Source organism: Dendrobium catenatum, unplaced genomic scaffold (genome assembly GCF_001605985.2).
Source record: "Dendrobium catenatum unplaced genomic scaffold, ASM160598v2 fragScaff_scaffold_211, whole genome shotgun sequence".
In the NCBI taxonomy this organism is placed as follows: domain Eukaryota; kingdom Viridiplantae; phylum Streptophyta; class Magnoliopsida; order Asparagales; family Orchidaceae; genus Dendrobium; species Dendrobium catenatum.
The window spans coordinates 3,075,469-3,092,746 of record NW_021318673.1 but is presented as its reverse complement, the minus strand read 5'-3'; the positions used below and the strand labels follow the sequence as shown (position 1 = coordinate 3,092,746).

Sequence of the window (17,278 nt, the reverse complement as noted above, 5' to 3'; positions counted from 1 at the left end):
CAAAGGTAAAAGGTCAAAAATTAAATAAAAAGAATGATCCTTATGCTCAAATTTTGATGATTAATGGTGAGAATGTACTTTCAAATTAATCTTCTATTAAAAATAACTCAGAACCAGCTGAGATTAATCAAGAAGTTTAAAAACTCAGATCTCCCAACTTCACCCCTCAAGCAAAAGATGATTCTAATGTCTTATTAAATTATGATACACAAAAAATTAACTTTCAAGAGAGTTCCATCATGATAGAATTTTCAAATTCAGACTCATGCTCAGAAAATGACAATTAATTGACTAAGTGGAGTATAGACCGCCCCGTAGCTTATCCTTTCAATGAGAGATCGTGCATGTACAACTACATGGTCTCAAGGTTTTACCCCCTAGGCTTCCTCCTCAAGAAAAAAGACAAAAACATTATTTCTAATGATCCAATTCAAGTCCTTACTAAACAATCAGCTCCATCTTCTTTAAATCCACTGGGTCCTGATGTCAATGTTTCAAGTGTTGATTATAATAAATTAGCACATCTTAGGAAGTTGCCTGCCAAATTGGGCATTTATGATTCCTTCATCCTTTCAAAAGAGATGAGGAAGACTCTAACTAAAGCACTTTTTACCCAAAGATTTACTTAGCTTAGTTATCTTGAACTTCTGAAGAAGAACCTTGTACTTCAAGGAAATCCTAGGAGTTACCTTCTCTGATGAAGATTTACTCCTAGGAACTAATGATCATAATTGTCCACTTTACATCATCATAAATGTGGGAAACTTCATGTTATCTAGAGCTCTCATTGATCTGAGTGCATCGATCAATGTGATAAACATAAAGACTCTTGTATACCTTAGGATTGATACTAACAAGCTCTCAACTAACAAGTTGGTGTATCATGGGTACAACAAAAAGGGAAACAAGGCTTTAGGTTTAATCACCCTTCTTCTATAGATAGGAGAGTTGAATACTGAAGAAAAATTTCATATAATTGATTCAGAGACATCCTTTAATGCGCTCCTAGGTAGGCCCTAGATCTATGAATATAGGATAGTTCCTTCTACCCTACACCAATGCCTCAACAAGTAATGAGACAATATTGAGTATGAAATCATGGGTAATCTGTAACCATTCTCTATTTATGAGATCGAGATCTACGAGGATATTGCATACTATGTACCCTAAGGGTCCACTTCCTGTTCTAAGGTTGAGATCAATTTCAAAGAGGTGAAAGAAAAAAAGTTAAGGTTTAAAAGCAATTCAAAAGTTAAAAGAACAAAAGGTCAATAAACAAAAAAGGAAAAATTCTAGTAGCAAAGAAGATGTCGAGCCTGTGGTCTTTAGGCCTCCAAACAATTTGCTTTAAAGTGGTGGGAGGATGGCCCAAAAAGTACGTGGTCGAGGCCGTGCTTCAATTGAGAAAAGAAATACCCTCATTTACATCAAATTTGAATCAAATTCTGATGAAGAATAGAAAAAAGATGGGTTTAAGAATTTCATTTGACTATAGAAAAATAAATCCTCCTTTAAAGTTTGATATCACCATAAAATCAAATAGTGACCAGGAGAGTACCAATAAAAAAATTCAAAGTGACGAGCCTGAATTGAGTCTATACAAAAAGCTTAATAAGGCAGTTGAATCCTTAACCCTAACCCCATTGTCTGCCGATAGGGTATAGGGTTAGTAATTCTGGATGCCCCTAACTTAGGTAGAGAAGTAAGGAAAGTCTAGATGTTCACCCCTGGCTCCTCCTTCTTAAGCAATGAAGATGATGTAACCATTGAGGAGGTATATTTTAATGAATTGATGGAATATCCCTTTGGCTATTTTCCTCTTGGTGTCAGATCTCTTATCTCTAAAGGTTTTATCCCAAGTCAATGGACTAAGGGTCAAGCTAGATACCACAAAAATCACTGGAATTCGAAAATCAATAAAATTTAGACAAGTGGTTTCAGCTTTAATACTATTAGTTCATTTGACTATGATGAATTTTATCTAATGACAACTAGCCATCCTAAATCTGAAAGTGTCCCAAATGAAGTCATTGATTTGCTCGATAAACTTTGTTTGGAAACCTTAGTTAATTTAGATGAACTTCAAGTTCGGGATGTACCCCTTGAATTCGAAGAAGAAATTAACTTAATAATTGATGAACTTAATAAAATTAAACTTGGAAAAGAGGACGACCCTTGCCCCACCTTTGTAAGTTCTTTGTTTAGTGAGGATGAGTCTAGGGATCTGATTCAACTTCTTTCTGAGTTTAAGGATTGCTTCACCTAGAAATACGATGAAATTTTGAGTTTGTCTGTTGACGTAGTAGTCCATAAACAAGGAATTTGGCATGATGCCATTCCTGTTAAGAAAGCACCACGATATGTGTTACTGGAGATTGAACAATAAGTCTTTTTTGAAGTTAAGAAGTTGGTCGAGGCTAGATTTATTTGGGGGGAATAATATCCCTCTTGGGTAGCCAGCGTTGTGATGGTTTGTAAGAAAAATGGTCAAATTTATGTCTGTGTTGACTATCGAGACCTTAATAATACAAGTCCCAAGGATGAATTTCCTTTATCAATCCTAGAACTTAAGGTGGATGTTTCATCCTTGCACATTGTTTTCTCCATTGTGGATGGCTCGTCGGGTTATAATCAAATAAAGATTCACCCAGAAGATGAAAGAAACACTTCATTCAAAAGTCTTATAGGGATCTTTTGTTATAAAGTGATGACATTTATACCTAAAAATTCCAGTACAACCTATAAGTAGGCTATGATAGGAATCTTTAACGACTTAATCCATAATACAGTCTAGTGCTACATCAAGGATTTGGTTGTCAAGAGCAAAGTTAAAGAGGCTTATATTTATGACTTAAGAATCATCTTTAAGTGGTTGCACCGCTGTGAACTTAAGTTGAATCCCTTGAAGTGCGCCTTCAGAGTTACATCAGGGAAATTCCAATATTTCATAATAAGTCACTGTAGAATTGTAAATTACCCTACCAAAATTGAAAGTATCTTAAATATGCTGACTCTTAAGAGCCTTACTCAACTAAGGTCCCTTCAGGGCACGCTGGTGTATATAAGAAGATTCATTTCTAATCTTTTTGTAAGATATATGCCATTCGATGTCCTCACTAAAATGGATGCCAAATTTATTTTGGGATGATAAATGTCAATCTGCCATTGAAAATATCAAATAGTACTTGACAAATCCGCCAGTCCTAGCAGCCCCCATTATGGGGAGACCTCTAATCCTTTACACTGTTTCCCTTGACGAGTATCTTGGGGATCTCCTTGCTCAAGTCAATGATGAGGAGAAAGATAACGATATCTACTTCCTGACTCAGAGACATATCCAACAGAAATTTTGTATCTTGCAATTGAGAAGCCTTTTTTTTACTTAGTCTTTACAATAAAAATACTGAGGCATTACATGCTTTCTCATAAAGTAAGTTTGATTTCCAGTGTTCACCCTCCATAATATAATATGACCCAGCCTATATTATTGGAATGTTTCACTCATTGGTCAATGATATTGCTTCAATTTGAAATCACATTCTTTCCCTTGTGTGCTATGAAAAGGCAGGCCATTATCATCTTCCTTGAAGCACACTCACTATTAGCAGAGTCCCCTCTAATTTATGATTAACCTAACAAGCAAATCATGAATTTAGAAGAATCCAAAAATAGAGTCTAGGAAATATATTTTGATGGAGCAGTATCCTCACAGCGGGGCAATGCACATCAACCAACCATTTCTAAAAAACTAAAATCAGCCTGGTTTTTATAACATCGGATTTGGGAATGATGTACTTTTCCAACCATTTATGAGAACCTTATATAAATAATGAGGCTGAGTATGAAGCTCTGATAATTGGCCTGGAACTTGTAATATTAATGGACTTTAAAGAGAATAAAATCTTTGGTGAATCTCAACTGGTCATAAACCAAATTATAGGGACCTAAAAGATTTTGAATCCTAAACTCCCGATGTACCACCAATACACCAGTCACTTGGTCGAGAAAATTCCCATCATAACTTTTTATAAGATTCCCCGTGGAAGTAATTATTTGGAAATGCCCTTACAAAGCTTGAAAATGAATTTTCTTATCTAGAAGAAGACTCCACTCTTATAAAAGTTCAAGGTCAAAAGACTATATCTCCTATAGATCTTGAGTACATCAACAAATAAACCTTCTAGGTCCTTTCTTCCTCTTTAGCAATCAATGAACAAGGAGATTGGAGACAACTAATAATTGAATACCTTCAAGAATGTAAGCTCTATCATGAAAGATCATTTGCAAATCAAATCAAGAAATGTGCCCTATCATATGCACTAGTCAATAATCTGTTGTACCATTAATAGTTTTATCATAAGTGGCTCCATTATTTAGACAAATGATAGGCCCTAATGATTTTTAATGAAGTCCTTACTGGACTATACGGTGCTCATCAATTGGGTCCCAAGATGAAAATTAAAATTAAAAGACTTGGTTATTACTGGCCTATGATTATTGATGATTGTATGACAATTGTAAAATGTTATCATCAGTGCTACGTACATGGTGTAGTTTTACATCAACAGCCAAACATGTTGCACCCCATGATAGCCTTGTCGCCCTTCGAAAGTTGGTGCATGAATATCATCAGGCAAATTGACCCTCCTTCTTCAAGGGGTCATTGCATGATGGAAAACACCCTCCTCACATGATGGAAATCACCTTCCTCCTCACCATTTTCTTTATAAATTTTAGCCTGATTATCAACACCAACCATAGGAAGTAATTATTGAGAAATAGCTTGGGAAACCTTACAACTCTTTTATGCAAGGCCTTCTAGAAAGTCCCCTTGGTCAAATTCACCTTCCTCCATATTTTATTCAAAAAATACTTTCACATGATAAGTAGAGGCATTATTAACATATAAATTAGGCTCCTTATTAAAAGTATCATTACAAATCTCAACTAATGTACTATTAGTAGAGAAAGTTAATTGGAAACTATTAATCATATTACTATGATCAATAAATATATCATCCATTTGCTCCTTTGAATGGGTATCCACCCTTTTCTCATCCTCATTAGAATTGTTGATAGAGGCTAAACAATTTATACTAATAGTACCAAACTTAGGATCCATCTTCCCATCAACTAAGGGGACTAGACTAGATGGATTGTAACCCACCTAAAGAGATGAGAGAGTCACAACTTTATGAACTGTATTTTCCCTTTGATAGTTATGTTCCTTAACCAATTCCTGTGAAGGGTTAGAATTTTAGATATTTTTCCCTTATAGGTCTTTAGCTGCTTCCTTAAGCTTGCATAAATAAGGAGGTAATTTAAAACATTCAAAATTACCATGACCATGAATTTTCCAAAAACCATAGAATATAGGACAATTTTCAAAATCAACTTTTTGTTGATAACCATTGAGCTTAGAGAAAATCCAAAATTTCTTGGGGTGCTTCTTCAAAATGTCCATTTCAAACAAAACCCTTTTGATAGATAGTCTAGAAACTAAAACTATCACTTGGTTCATCTGTAAAGGTCTACCAAAGATAGAAGCTAAATCAAAAAGAAATTTTGGAATTAAAAAACTGCAACCTCAGAATTGGGAAAGAAATCCAAACAGGGCTATAGGTGATTCCTCTCTAACATCAAAATTAGGCGTCCATTTAAGCAGACGCATTTGGGAATTGTACATATAGTAAGCTCTTCTCAAATAAATTTTGCTATAGTCTAGGTCATTTTAAAGTTGAATAGCAACATGTCATTGATCCATCTTTCTAATAAAAAAATTACCATAAAGTTTAAGGTTCATAAAAACTTGCAAATGATGTCCAACTCAGGTCATCGTAGAAAAAATTTTCCAACAAGTGTAAAGGTGAAAGTAGCAGCGAGGTTAGCAATAACATTATCATTAATAAACAAATCCCTTAAACCCTTAAACAAACTATGCACAAAACGGATTTTAGAAATTAAAGATAAAGAACAACCCTTAAGAACCTCCTTGAGAAGCCATTAGTTACCTTCCCCATTCACAGTGAACTAAGGGATAGATGACGACGGAGTCAGCATCAACCCAAAACTACCAATAAAGAAAGAGGAGATAATAAAGTTGCTAGGTGAAATAGAAAATAGAAAGGGCATAGAGAAAAATAAAGAAATTAGCCACAAATTATTATCCAAAATGAGCAGAATGATCGATGATGGAGGAGCCCTATAACTGCCTCAAAATTTCCAGAGAGCAAAGAGCAGAGAGCCATTTATAATTTGGGGATTGTTTTTTCATTTGACACTACAAATCACATTTGAAATCTGTTGCAAGTTGTTTTAGGGTTTGGTTTGACTAAGCCATATTGATGTTTAAGGGAAATTTAGTTTTAAGAGGTTTTGGGGTTTATGTGGCATCATGTTTAGCCATCCTCTAAGGGTTTAGTGTTGGTTGAATACACCATATCAATGATAATGATCTTGATCAATGGATTTGGGGAGGCTTCCAGGAATAAAAACCATAAATTGCCTTATTTAGTGGAATATGATGTATATATTTAAAGGTTTTGTAGCTATTAAAAAATACTTTAAGTTTAATGGGTTGGAGGGTTTGGATTGCCACCAAACCAATCTGGTTGACCTAAAGATATGCGTAATCAATTTGAAACTAACATATCATAAAACCATGGTCATTTGTATGACACCTATAGTTTCAGCATCTAGATTGACAAGTTTTCACTCGATTGGAGAAATGCACAACTACTCCGGGTTATTTTATACCATCAACCTAGTTTAGAATGTTATATGGATTAGGTAAGTCACATTACACTTATCTCAAATTTTAAAACTATGAAGTTTTTATCAATTTTTTTCATGAAATTTATATTTTTATTATCAAAACATATGGATCTCTTTCCACGAATAATATTTTGACCGCAAAACCTCTTATCTATTATAGAGGCTAAGATTATGAATGTTTTGAGTATATTCTAGAAATTTTACAATGGGGTTTTTTGAATTTGCATGGTTTTAATTAAATAAAAAATTATATAGACTCTTAAAAATAGTGTTGTAGCAAAATATAATCTTAAAATATTATTTTACACAATCCTTGGTAATTTGGTTATTTTTTTAAAATGTGTATTTTTTCCTAGTAGGATTTTTTTTGCCTACCATTATAGAAAACTATATCATTTTTCCACATGCTCAATTATGCTTTAATTAAGAGGAATGCCTCTCCTTCGTGGTTTATAATTAAGGAATGTGCACATTTTTTTAAACTTATTATTAGATGGAATATTTATTCAGGCACTAAAATAAACATTATAATTAATGTGTGGTTGAAATATAAAAGTTTGAACTGATGACCTGCGATGTGCAATATGACAGAGCTTGAAGATAAAAATGTTTCATTTCTTATTGGTGAAGAAAGAAGAGGGAAAAGGGAGGTGTTGAAGTTGTATTTATCTAAATATATGGAAATCCTCAATATTCATATGCCAATAAGCACAAATGTAGAAGAATATAAGATTGATTTAATAAAATCTAAATCTGGTAGATCAATAACATCTTTGCCTTATGAATATCATTGACAAATTCAAGAAGGGAATGTGAAATATATTAGGTGTATGAAAAAAAATAAAAAGTTTCTAATGTGGAGTTACTTTTTTGGTGGAAATTCATCAATAATGCATTGCCTACAAATGCTTGGTTGAACTATAAAAAATTACATTGCAACATAAACTATCCGAGAGGCTGTGAAGTTCTTGAAGACATGGAGCACATTCAATATATTGTATGGAACTTTTAGAAGTTTTGCAAATGTTGAGGCAATGGGGGTATTAATATATATTAATTTCAAAGTCATGATTATTGCTATGAGGAATTGAGGATGGTTGGATTGAAAAAATATGGTCTTGTTAGAATTTATATTGTTGGTGTATATCAAAACTGGAAAGTCAGGAACATGGTAAAGCATAGAAAATCTGCTCCTTCAGCAATAACAATAGCTACATAAGTCTTATCAAATGTTTCATATCTACATTCATTTCCAATCGAGAAGAGCTGGGATATCAATCAGCTTTCAATGTTATCTCTTGTTTGTTGTCCCCCACCTGAAGGTTGGATTAAATTAAATGTAGATGAGCCTATGTTGAAATTGAATATGGCAAGAATATCTGGTTTTTTAAGATATCACAGAGGTAGAATGCTTTGTGTCTGTGGAAGTAAATTCATTCATTAGGACGTAGCTTTTTTGGAGTTGAAGGCTATTCTAAATTTTGAATACTATATTCAAGAGTGGATGGTTTCAAATAAAGGAATAATTATTAAAGGTGATAATGTAAATATTATGAAGATGCTTCAAGATTTGGTAAAGGTAACTTCTGACAGGAATAATAAAGCTCAAAGATTGGATATTTTCTTTTTAGAAATTTTTTAGAATGTTATTTTTCAAATTGTTTTTAGAGAATGTAATATGGTGCCATATTATCGTTCTTATCTTGCCATGTTTAGTGAGTTTTATTGAGATATTTTTTAATACATTAAACTTCCATCAAGTTTTGTTGACTTGATTAGGAAGGATTGTGATGGGTTTCTTTTTCTTTAGCTTGTTATTTTTGTTTTTCTGAATTAATGCAATTTGCATAGTTTTTTTTTTAAAAATTATGCTTTAATTGATAAAATGTGAGAAAAAATGTGAATATGTTATTAAATAATATCTTTTGGGAATTATAAGTGGATAGAATCCTTTGAGATTTAATCTAGTTTAGTGAATATTTTTGTTCCTTTAAGGCATGTTCTGATGGCTGTAAGATATGTTCTGGTGCCTATGGGCATATTTTTATTCTATAAGCACAAAAGACAGTCATAAGGGGACAACATCTTTGAAATTGTTTTTGGGTATGGGGAATGTGATACGAACAGCTTTATGATATGAATTGCAATTTATTCATCTACTTAATTCTCAGTACTCTAATTTATTAGATTGTATTTAACTAAAATTAAATATTTAGTAAAATATTTAATAAAATAATTTTGAAAATGTAGATCAGTTTTTGTGGCTTGATGAGTTATTGTAGCTCATTATGGTTTTTCTTTTAGTTTCTAGTCTATAGAAAAGGAATGATGCTTGTGGATTAGCAATTCAGGATTGATAAGAGTTTATTATTATTTCTAAATTTTGAATTTTATATAATAATGGCTAGTTTATTAATCAACTTTATAGCTTCTACTTGTAGCTATGTATTGTAGTGTAAATACATTATGATGAAATTAAAGAAATCTTATGAATGAGTTTATTTTAAGTATTTTGATGTTTTAGTAGCTTTTTAGTTTATAGTTTATTTAAAATCAGTATTAGATGAGAATTAAAATAATCTAAAACTAGATCTTGAGATTTGCATGTCAAAATTTAACACATTAGGACCTATTCTAGTCAGGTTGGGTTATGATAAGCTTTTGTGGTATCAAAGTAATGGTTTTGAAGTGATAAAAAATAGAGCTATAAAATATGATCTATAAGTTAATTATATAATTTAAAGTCTTTATGAGTGATCATTATTATTTATTTTATGTAGATGTATGTTTAATTGTATGTTCTATTTGATTAGAGATCCACCAGATCAATATATAATAGATGAGGAGAGGGGCAGTCATGTAGCTCCTATATATAATGCAATACTGATAGTGGGTCCTAATATAGATTTCTAATTTAATTCCCATGATGATGGGTGGGGTTCAGAGTACTATTTTTATTATGACATATGATGATGTAAATAGACATATGCAAATGTTTCATAGATTAAAGCCTATGATGTTTGATGGTATTGTTGAGCCCAGAGCAATAGAGGACTGGTTGAGGAGGTTGGAAAAGATATTTGACGATATAATTTTTCCTGCCAAGAGGAAGGCCTCACTATTAGACTTTTATTTATATGGCAAGCATGAGTGCTAGTGGTTACGTTATATAAAGGTTAAGTTATTTGTTCAAAGCATATAGGGTGATTAGTAGTGATTGTACTGTATGACCCAAGAAATGCATGGGATGGTAATTTGTTGTCTCCTTCATACAAGATTAAATAGCATGGTTTTTCTACAAATCATATAGGCTGACCCCTGAATTTCATAGTATATGAATTGAGTGTTACGTTATATAATGATTTATCTTTGCCTATCAGACTTGATGACTAGTACAAACACTTAAACGGATTATACAGGATAACGTAGTTTATATTGTCTAAAAGGGTTATTTTGTACTAATCATATAGGAAGATTGTAGTATCATATAAGAAAATCTTAAATAAAAGATTGAAATTAAGGCTTTTTTGAGGGGCTCTAAATTTAAAATCTCACTCAGACTTGTTGAATAGATTTTTGATGTTAAGTGTATTGAGAGGAAGCATAGAGAAGGAGTTTAGGTGAGATTTTGGAGAGAAGAGAGGAAGAGACTTTTGTGAGGCAGAGTTGTGAGCAATTCATAAGGTTACTCAAGCAAGGTTCTTTCTTGAATTCTTCAAGTTTGTACCTTGATTATTTGGAGTCTTTGAGGAGACATTCTACAGTACTATGTTGTAGTTCTCTACCATCACTTGGAGAGTGAAAAATGATTCAAGGTACTCTTCCATCACTTGGGAGGAGAAAAAGCTTTGAGGTATGTTGCTTTCACTAGGAGAGTGAAAAAACGATTTTCAGTTTTATTCCATCATCAGGAGGGTTAAAAAGAATTTTATGTTCTCTGCCTCACCAGGAGGGTGAAAAGAGTGAGGTCCTCTACCACACATATTTGGGGGAAGAGATTTTGTAAGGTCTTCTCCGTCTAGCTATGGGACTAAAGGAGACTCACTAAATGTTTAGTGAAATACTAAAAGAAGGACCTCTGGGCATGGAAATACGTCAGGTTGAACCAAACCAATATAAATTTTGGTGTGTTTGTTCTTATTATTTTACATATATTTTATTTTTGTGATTAACTATGTTGTTGAAAACTTTGATCTTTTTATTATTGTGAAATTAATTCACTTTTGCATCAAGTGATAAAATTGCCTTTTTTTAGATATTGAAAAACTTATAAAAAAATTTCCTTCTTATTAAAGAAAATTTTAAATTACTGATTCACCACCCCCCCTCTTGGTTAGCATTGGGGTGGCTGTTTGAGGTTTCACAACCTTCACAAACTTTCAAGTGGTATTCGAGTAGGATTCAAAAACTATATTTTAGAAAACTTTTAAAAAATGATTAATGGTTAACTTTAAAAATCATAATGCGATAGAATAATATTAAATTACACACCCACCATTTTTTGATAACATTCCTATTGATTTTTCAAAATTTTGTATGTCTACTTTCTTGCAATCAATATAATATCGCATGTGGATGTTAGTTCAAGAAGGATATTGTACACCTTCTTGCTTTATAAATGACATTAAAACTGAACTAACTTTTTTTTTTAATGGAGTATTGAGGATAGAGATTTAGCCTAATTAAATGCTAAATGCTTAAAAAATTTTCCATGCATGAAAATCTAAAGATTACATGTGTATATCTACTTGAACTATTGATAAAGAAATTTTCGATATGCTCTACATAACCTACAAAGGAACTAATGAAGTGAAATAATCTAGGTTCAATAATCTACTCCATTGTTATGAACTATTTTGAATAAAATCTAGTGAGAGTCAATTTCTGAAATATATATTAGGTTCACTCAAATTATGGCATCCCTACATGGTTTAGGTAGAGAATTTAAAATTTTTGAAATAGTTAACAAAAAATTTTACTTTGTCTATCTAGTTCCTATGATTCTAAAATAACTGTTATTATAGAATCCAAGGATCTAAATGTTTATTTTATTGATAACTTTCTTGGATCACTCATTATCTATGAAAAAGGAGTGAGTCAAAGACATATTGATGCAAGTGTGAAAACAAGGAGAAAATTGTAGCATTAAAGTTAACTATTCCTGATTATGGAAATTCTGTAATCGAAGTTGGTGATGACATAGCACTGATGACATGTTAATTTAAAAGCTTTCTAGAGAAAAAAAAAATGCCATTAATGTAACAAAGGTAAATCTAATAAAAACTCTAAAAGTTCTTCTGATGTCATCTGTTCCAAATGTAGGAATCCAAGTCACTTGAGGACTAACAAACCAAATCTTAAACTCATCCAATTAAGGAGAATGGTGAAGGAAAAGCTAAATTAAAAAAGACTAAGCAACAGACTCTGAAGGCTTTCTGGGAAGATTCTTCTTTATACTCATCTAAGATAGAAACAAAAGAGGAGGTAACCAACTTGTGCTTAATGGTAGATAATCATCTTGTACATTTTGATCAAAAGGGGGTATGTGAACTTTCTTATAATGAATTATTTAAAGTTTCTAAGAAAATTCATAACACATATAGAAAGCTCATGAAAATATATGCTAGCCTTAATTCTGATTTTTCAAATTTGCAAAAGGAGCATAAATGCCTTAGAAATAACACTTTACTTTGGATAATAATCATAAGATCTTACATAATGAATTTGATGCATCAAATAAGTAGCATCTTGATTTAACATCTGAACATAATTTCTTGAAAGCATATCATGTTGATTTAGAAAATTCATTTAAAGAATTAAAGGTATATATAGATAATTCTAATGATAGCGAGCATGCATTAAAATTTGAAAATTCAATTCTTGAAAGAGCAAATAAATTTTCGCAAGTGAATTTAACTATTTTTATAGAAACACAAAATCACCTAAACTTGTATAATTTTATAACCCATCACCACAACATGCATAATTTATAACTAAGAAGGGGCACCATAACCAATATAGACTAGTGAATCCATTCCCAAAAGTTAGGTGGTTTTTCTTATGGAATGCTAGGACATATATTTCATACTTATACTATCCAGTATATAACACATTTAGTGTGGAGGCTAAGATTCCATAAATTATAGTATAATATGAAAGCATTTCATTTATCAATTCACTATGTAAAACAAAAACTTTTTTGGGTTCCCAAATCTAATCCTTAATGACTTTATAGTGATGCTCTCTCAGAAGGCCTAGTGAGAACACGCGGAACCTAAATAATGGATGTTCAAGGCATATGATTGGAGATGTTAAGAAACTAATCATGTTGGAGGCCAGGCCATGAGATAAGGTAACACTTTCAGATAGTACCAATACGAAAGTAGTTGGATCAGGTATAATTGGCAACAAAAAAAAATTTATTATTAAAAATGTATTACTGGTATATGGTTTGAAATATAAATTATTCAGCATTAGCCAACTGTGTGATAAAGGATTCACCATAAAATTTTTATCTACCTGCTACATGATTAGCTTAAATAAAAATACTATTTTGCAAGCAAAAGAATTAATAATATTTACATGCTTGATTTGTATTGTATTGAATATGCTACATCTTTTTGCCCAAAAAATATAATTGATGAATCATGGTTATGGCATAAGAGACTATGTCATGCAAGCATGAAAAATCTTAGAAAAATTATCCAAAAGACTTATTATGAACCATAATCAATTTTACCAAAGGAACGCCTTTGTAATGCCTATCAATTAAGAAAATAAGTCAAATCCACCTTCCACTCAATTAAGGACATTAACACTAACAAACCCTTAGAAGTCATTCACATGGATCTCTTTGGAACTATTAGCACTATAAGCCTAGAAGGGAAAGTCTTTGGGTATGTGATGATTTATGATTACTCAAGGTTTGCTTGGATTAGAATTTTATCTCAAAAAGGTGAATAATTTGAGTTTAGAACATTCCCCAATTAGATTCAGAGAAAGTTCAGGTTTTCACTGAGAGAAAGTCCCAACAGAAGTTTGAATTCTGGTGATCCCGCATTTTGCTCTCTACTATGATGACGGTGGAGGATCGCCGGCCACCATCCTCCGGTGCTGGAGAAAGTTGTTCCTCTTCGATTCCTCTAGTCAGAATCCTTTCTCGCAAGAATCATAGCTCATCTCCTCCAGCTTTTGGGGATGACGATAAGGTGTTTGATCGTGAATCCAAAATGAGGTTTAAATCTGCTAAACCTTTAGTGATTAATGAGGGAGGTTATATATCTCCTAAGAAAAATATGGAATGTGTTGGAAAAGGGAAGAAGATCATGCTAGAAGATTAGATTGCTCAGATCAACAACTGCAGCTTTAACATGAATAAAACTAGTTCTGGTTAAATTGAAGAAATAGTGGAAGAAAGAAGATTAGATTCAGCAAATGGTTCCTCATCAGGATGTAAGAAGGATGATGTCTTGAGGAAGAATTTATTGGTCAAAGGTTTCGATATAGAATTGGCTGAGCAAGCTAAAGGAGTGGTTTTTCGTAAAGAACCTTCAGCCAAAGAAGGATGGGAGAACGTTTGTGTTTGTGAATCTGTAACTTTGGGGAACTGCATATCTGATGGAAGGGCTGGAGCAGTTTTTCCACCTTAACATGATAAATCAGTGGATAATGCTTCGAATATGAAGCATAATTTCAAAAGAATTGATTTCAATTTTGGTGAAAATTTCCTGGAAAATGGAGTTTTGAAATTACATCAACAAAATGAGGCAGATAACACTTCTAGATTTTAGAAGTCATTTGTAATTAAAGTGTTGGGAAATGCAACTTATCATATTATTGGGCAGGAGTTAAGAAGGCAGTGGAATCAGTATGGTAGATTTCATATGACTCTACTTGGAGGAGGTTGGGTGTTATGTGCTTTTGAAGAATCTGAAGCTATAGAAGCAGTCTTAAATAGTGGTCCTTGGTATGTTAATGGAAGCATTATTGGCCAAGACAAATGGTCCCCTAATTTTGATCTCTCATCCATGAAAGGATTGACAGCCCCGATTTGGATCAGGTTACCCAACCTTCCCTTACAAAGTTGGGATAGAATTAATGTATGTAGAATTGCGTCTATGGTTGGTAAACCATTCTTGATAGATTAAAACTTGTTCCAGTTGGGGCGGCGTGAATTTGCAAGGGTTTGTGTAAGGATTAAATTAGAAGACAAACTCCAACAGGGAGTTTGGGTTGAAGGTGCTATGGGGAAATTTTTCCAAAAAATAAGCTATGAGAGGATTCCAAACATTTGTTTCAAATGCGGGAAAATTGGACATGTGGAGAAATTTTGTACAGTCTCATGTGCAGAGACATTTACTTGTATCGATGGTTCCAACTTAGTTTCTGAGAACGAAAAAATAATAGGACCAAAGAAGAATTCAAATCTAATGGAGGTTAACCACTCCAAGATCAAAGAAGAAGGATGTGGGCCATGGATCCATATTGATTACGGGAGAATGAAAAGCATGTTTAGCAATATTCAATACAAATGGAAGAGGATACCAATCTCTAATAATAAATCTTTTAATGCAGCAGCTGAGAAGAACAAGGACCAAGGTGGAGGAAATAATAGCTCTATGCGGTTGAATATAGGGAAATAGTTTTTTGAGAAGATAATTAAAAAAAAGAAGGATCCGGCTATAGTAGAAGACTCAGCAGTCATCAGAGAAGGCTTCAAAGTTGGCAAAGAAGGTGATATTGAAGGAATTATATGCAATCACAATCAGTATGATGTTTTAAACAATGTGGGAGAGGAAGGAGAAATAATTGGTGAAATTGAAGATGGTGCTGTTGAAGAGGGGAGTTTTGTTTTGGAGAGGAGCTTTGTTTTGGTACCGGCTAGAATAAACAGAGTTGATACAACTTCAATTGATTCTTTGGAGGATAAAACCAGTTTATAGGAGGATGGGTCTGGTAAATCTAAAAGGGAAGGAGCTAAACAATTAAGGGGACTTGGTCCTATCAAACTTCTTCGAAGAAATAGAAAACTTGAAGGAGAAGTAAGAGAATGGGCGAGGAACCTTTTCCCCACAAATCATTAAATGTCCTCTATTGGTTTTTGGAATTTTAGGGGAGTAAGAAAAAGGAAAACTTTCATTTATGCAAGGGAGTTCATCAGAGATCATGGTTTATTCTTTCTTGGGTTGATAGAGACAAAGTTGACAATGGTTGATAGCAAGCTTATTAAGGTGATGTTTGGTGAAGGTTGGGATTTCTTTAGTGTTCCTTCCGAAGGCCTATCAGGAGGAATTTTGTTGATTTGGAAACAAGGGACTGCTTCATTCAAAGTGGTGGAAGCATCAACATAGTTTGTGTTTGGTGATCTTGATGTTCTCAACAAAGGCACTTGGAGAATAGCAACCATATATGGGAGTGAAGACATTTATAGAAGAAGGTTTCTTTGGGATGGTTTAGATCATCTTATGTTTAAAGATGTTCCTATGATCATAGAGGATATTTCAGTTGCTTGTTGTCTAAGGAGGAAAATAAAGGAGGAAGGAAATTCTTATTTAATCTTGGAACTAAGGAGATAAAGTCTTTTATCTCTTGTAATGATTTGTATGAGGTTTCTTGTGTTGCTCCAAAGTTCACTTCGTGTAATAACAAGAAAGAGTTGAAAGGATATTGGAAAAACTTAAAAGATGCCTAGTTAATTCAGTTGCTTTTAACTCTTCCCATAGATTAATGGAAAGGCATTTGGCAAAAATTGCCTCAGACCATAGTCTGATCTTATTGAATTTGATGAATTTCTGTTCTCCTACTAGGAAAGTTATTAGATTCGAAGAGGTTTAGACTTCAATTCCACCTTCTACAGCAATTGTGAGAGAATCATGGAGAAGAAATGCTTAAGGAGATCCTTCCCAAGCTTTAAACCAAAAAATGAAGAGGACCTTAAGGAATCTTCACTATTGGAGTAAATCTAAGTTCAAAGAGCTCAGTATTTCTAAAGATGAGCTTAACGTAGATATTCAGATTTTACATGAGAAGGAAGCTAACGATGGGAAGCTAACGGAAGATGATCAACGGAAATTGAAAGCTAAAATAGAAGAACTCAATACAGTTTTAGCCTATATCAATGCTACATGGAGACAACGGGCCAAAATTACATGGATAATGGAGGGGGATGCTAATTCCAGATTCTTACAAGCTTTTGCAACTGCTAGAAGAAATATAAACTACATTCATAATATCAAAAACGAGCAAGGAGACTTGGTTGAGGATCAAAAAGCTATATAAGAAGTTTTGTTTCAGTTTTTTAGCAACAAATATGAAGATAGAGAATGTTCATTGAATGGATGGTCGGTTCCAGTCAATACTTTGGAAGAAGTTGATAAAGAGTTTCTAAACATAAGGTTTTCAATAGAAGAACTTCATAAGGTCATTAAGGAGCATGGAGGTAACATAGCACTGGGTCATGATGGTATGACTTACTCTTTTTTTATATTCTATTGGAATATCATCA

The 17,278-nt window shown here is 33.0% G+C and overlaps 1 protein-coding gene across 1 annotated transcript; it reads left to right on the top strand.

Moving 5' to 3' along the window:
* The first annotated feature begins 16,695 nt into the window (after positions 1-16,695).
* Positions 16,696-17,052, top strand: LOC110101807. Its single transcript, XM_020833377.1, has one exon. The coding sequence runs from the start codon at positions 16,696-16,698 to the stop codon at positions 17,050-17,052; it is 357 nt and encodes a 118-aa protein (XP_020689036.1).
* The last annotated feature ends 226 nt before the right edge of the window (positions 17,053-17,278 follow it).

What these genes read in the sequence shown, in the direction of transcription:
- LOC110101807 (XM_020833377.1), top strand. Translation starts at nt 16,696, where the DNA reads ATGAAGAGGACCTTAAGGAATCTTCACTATTGGAGTAAATCTAAGTTC.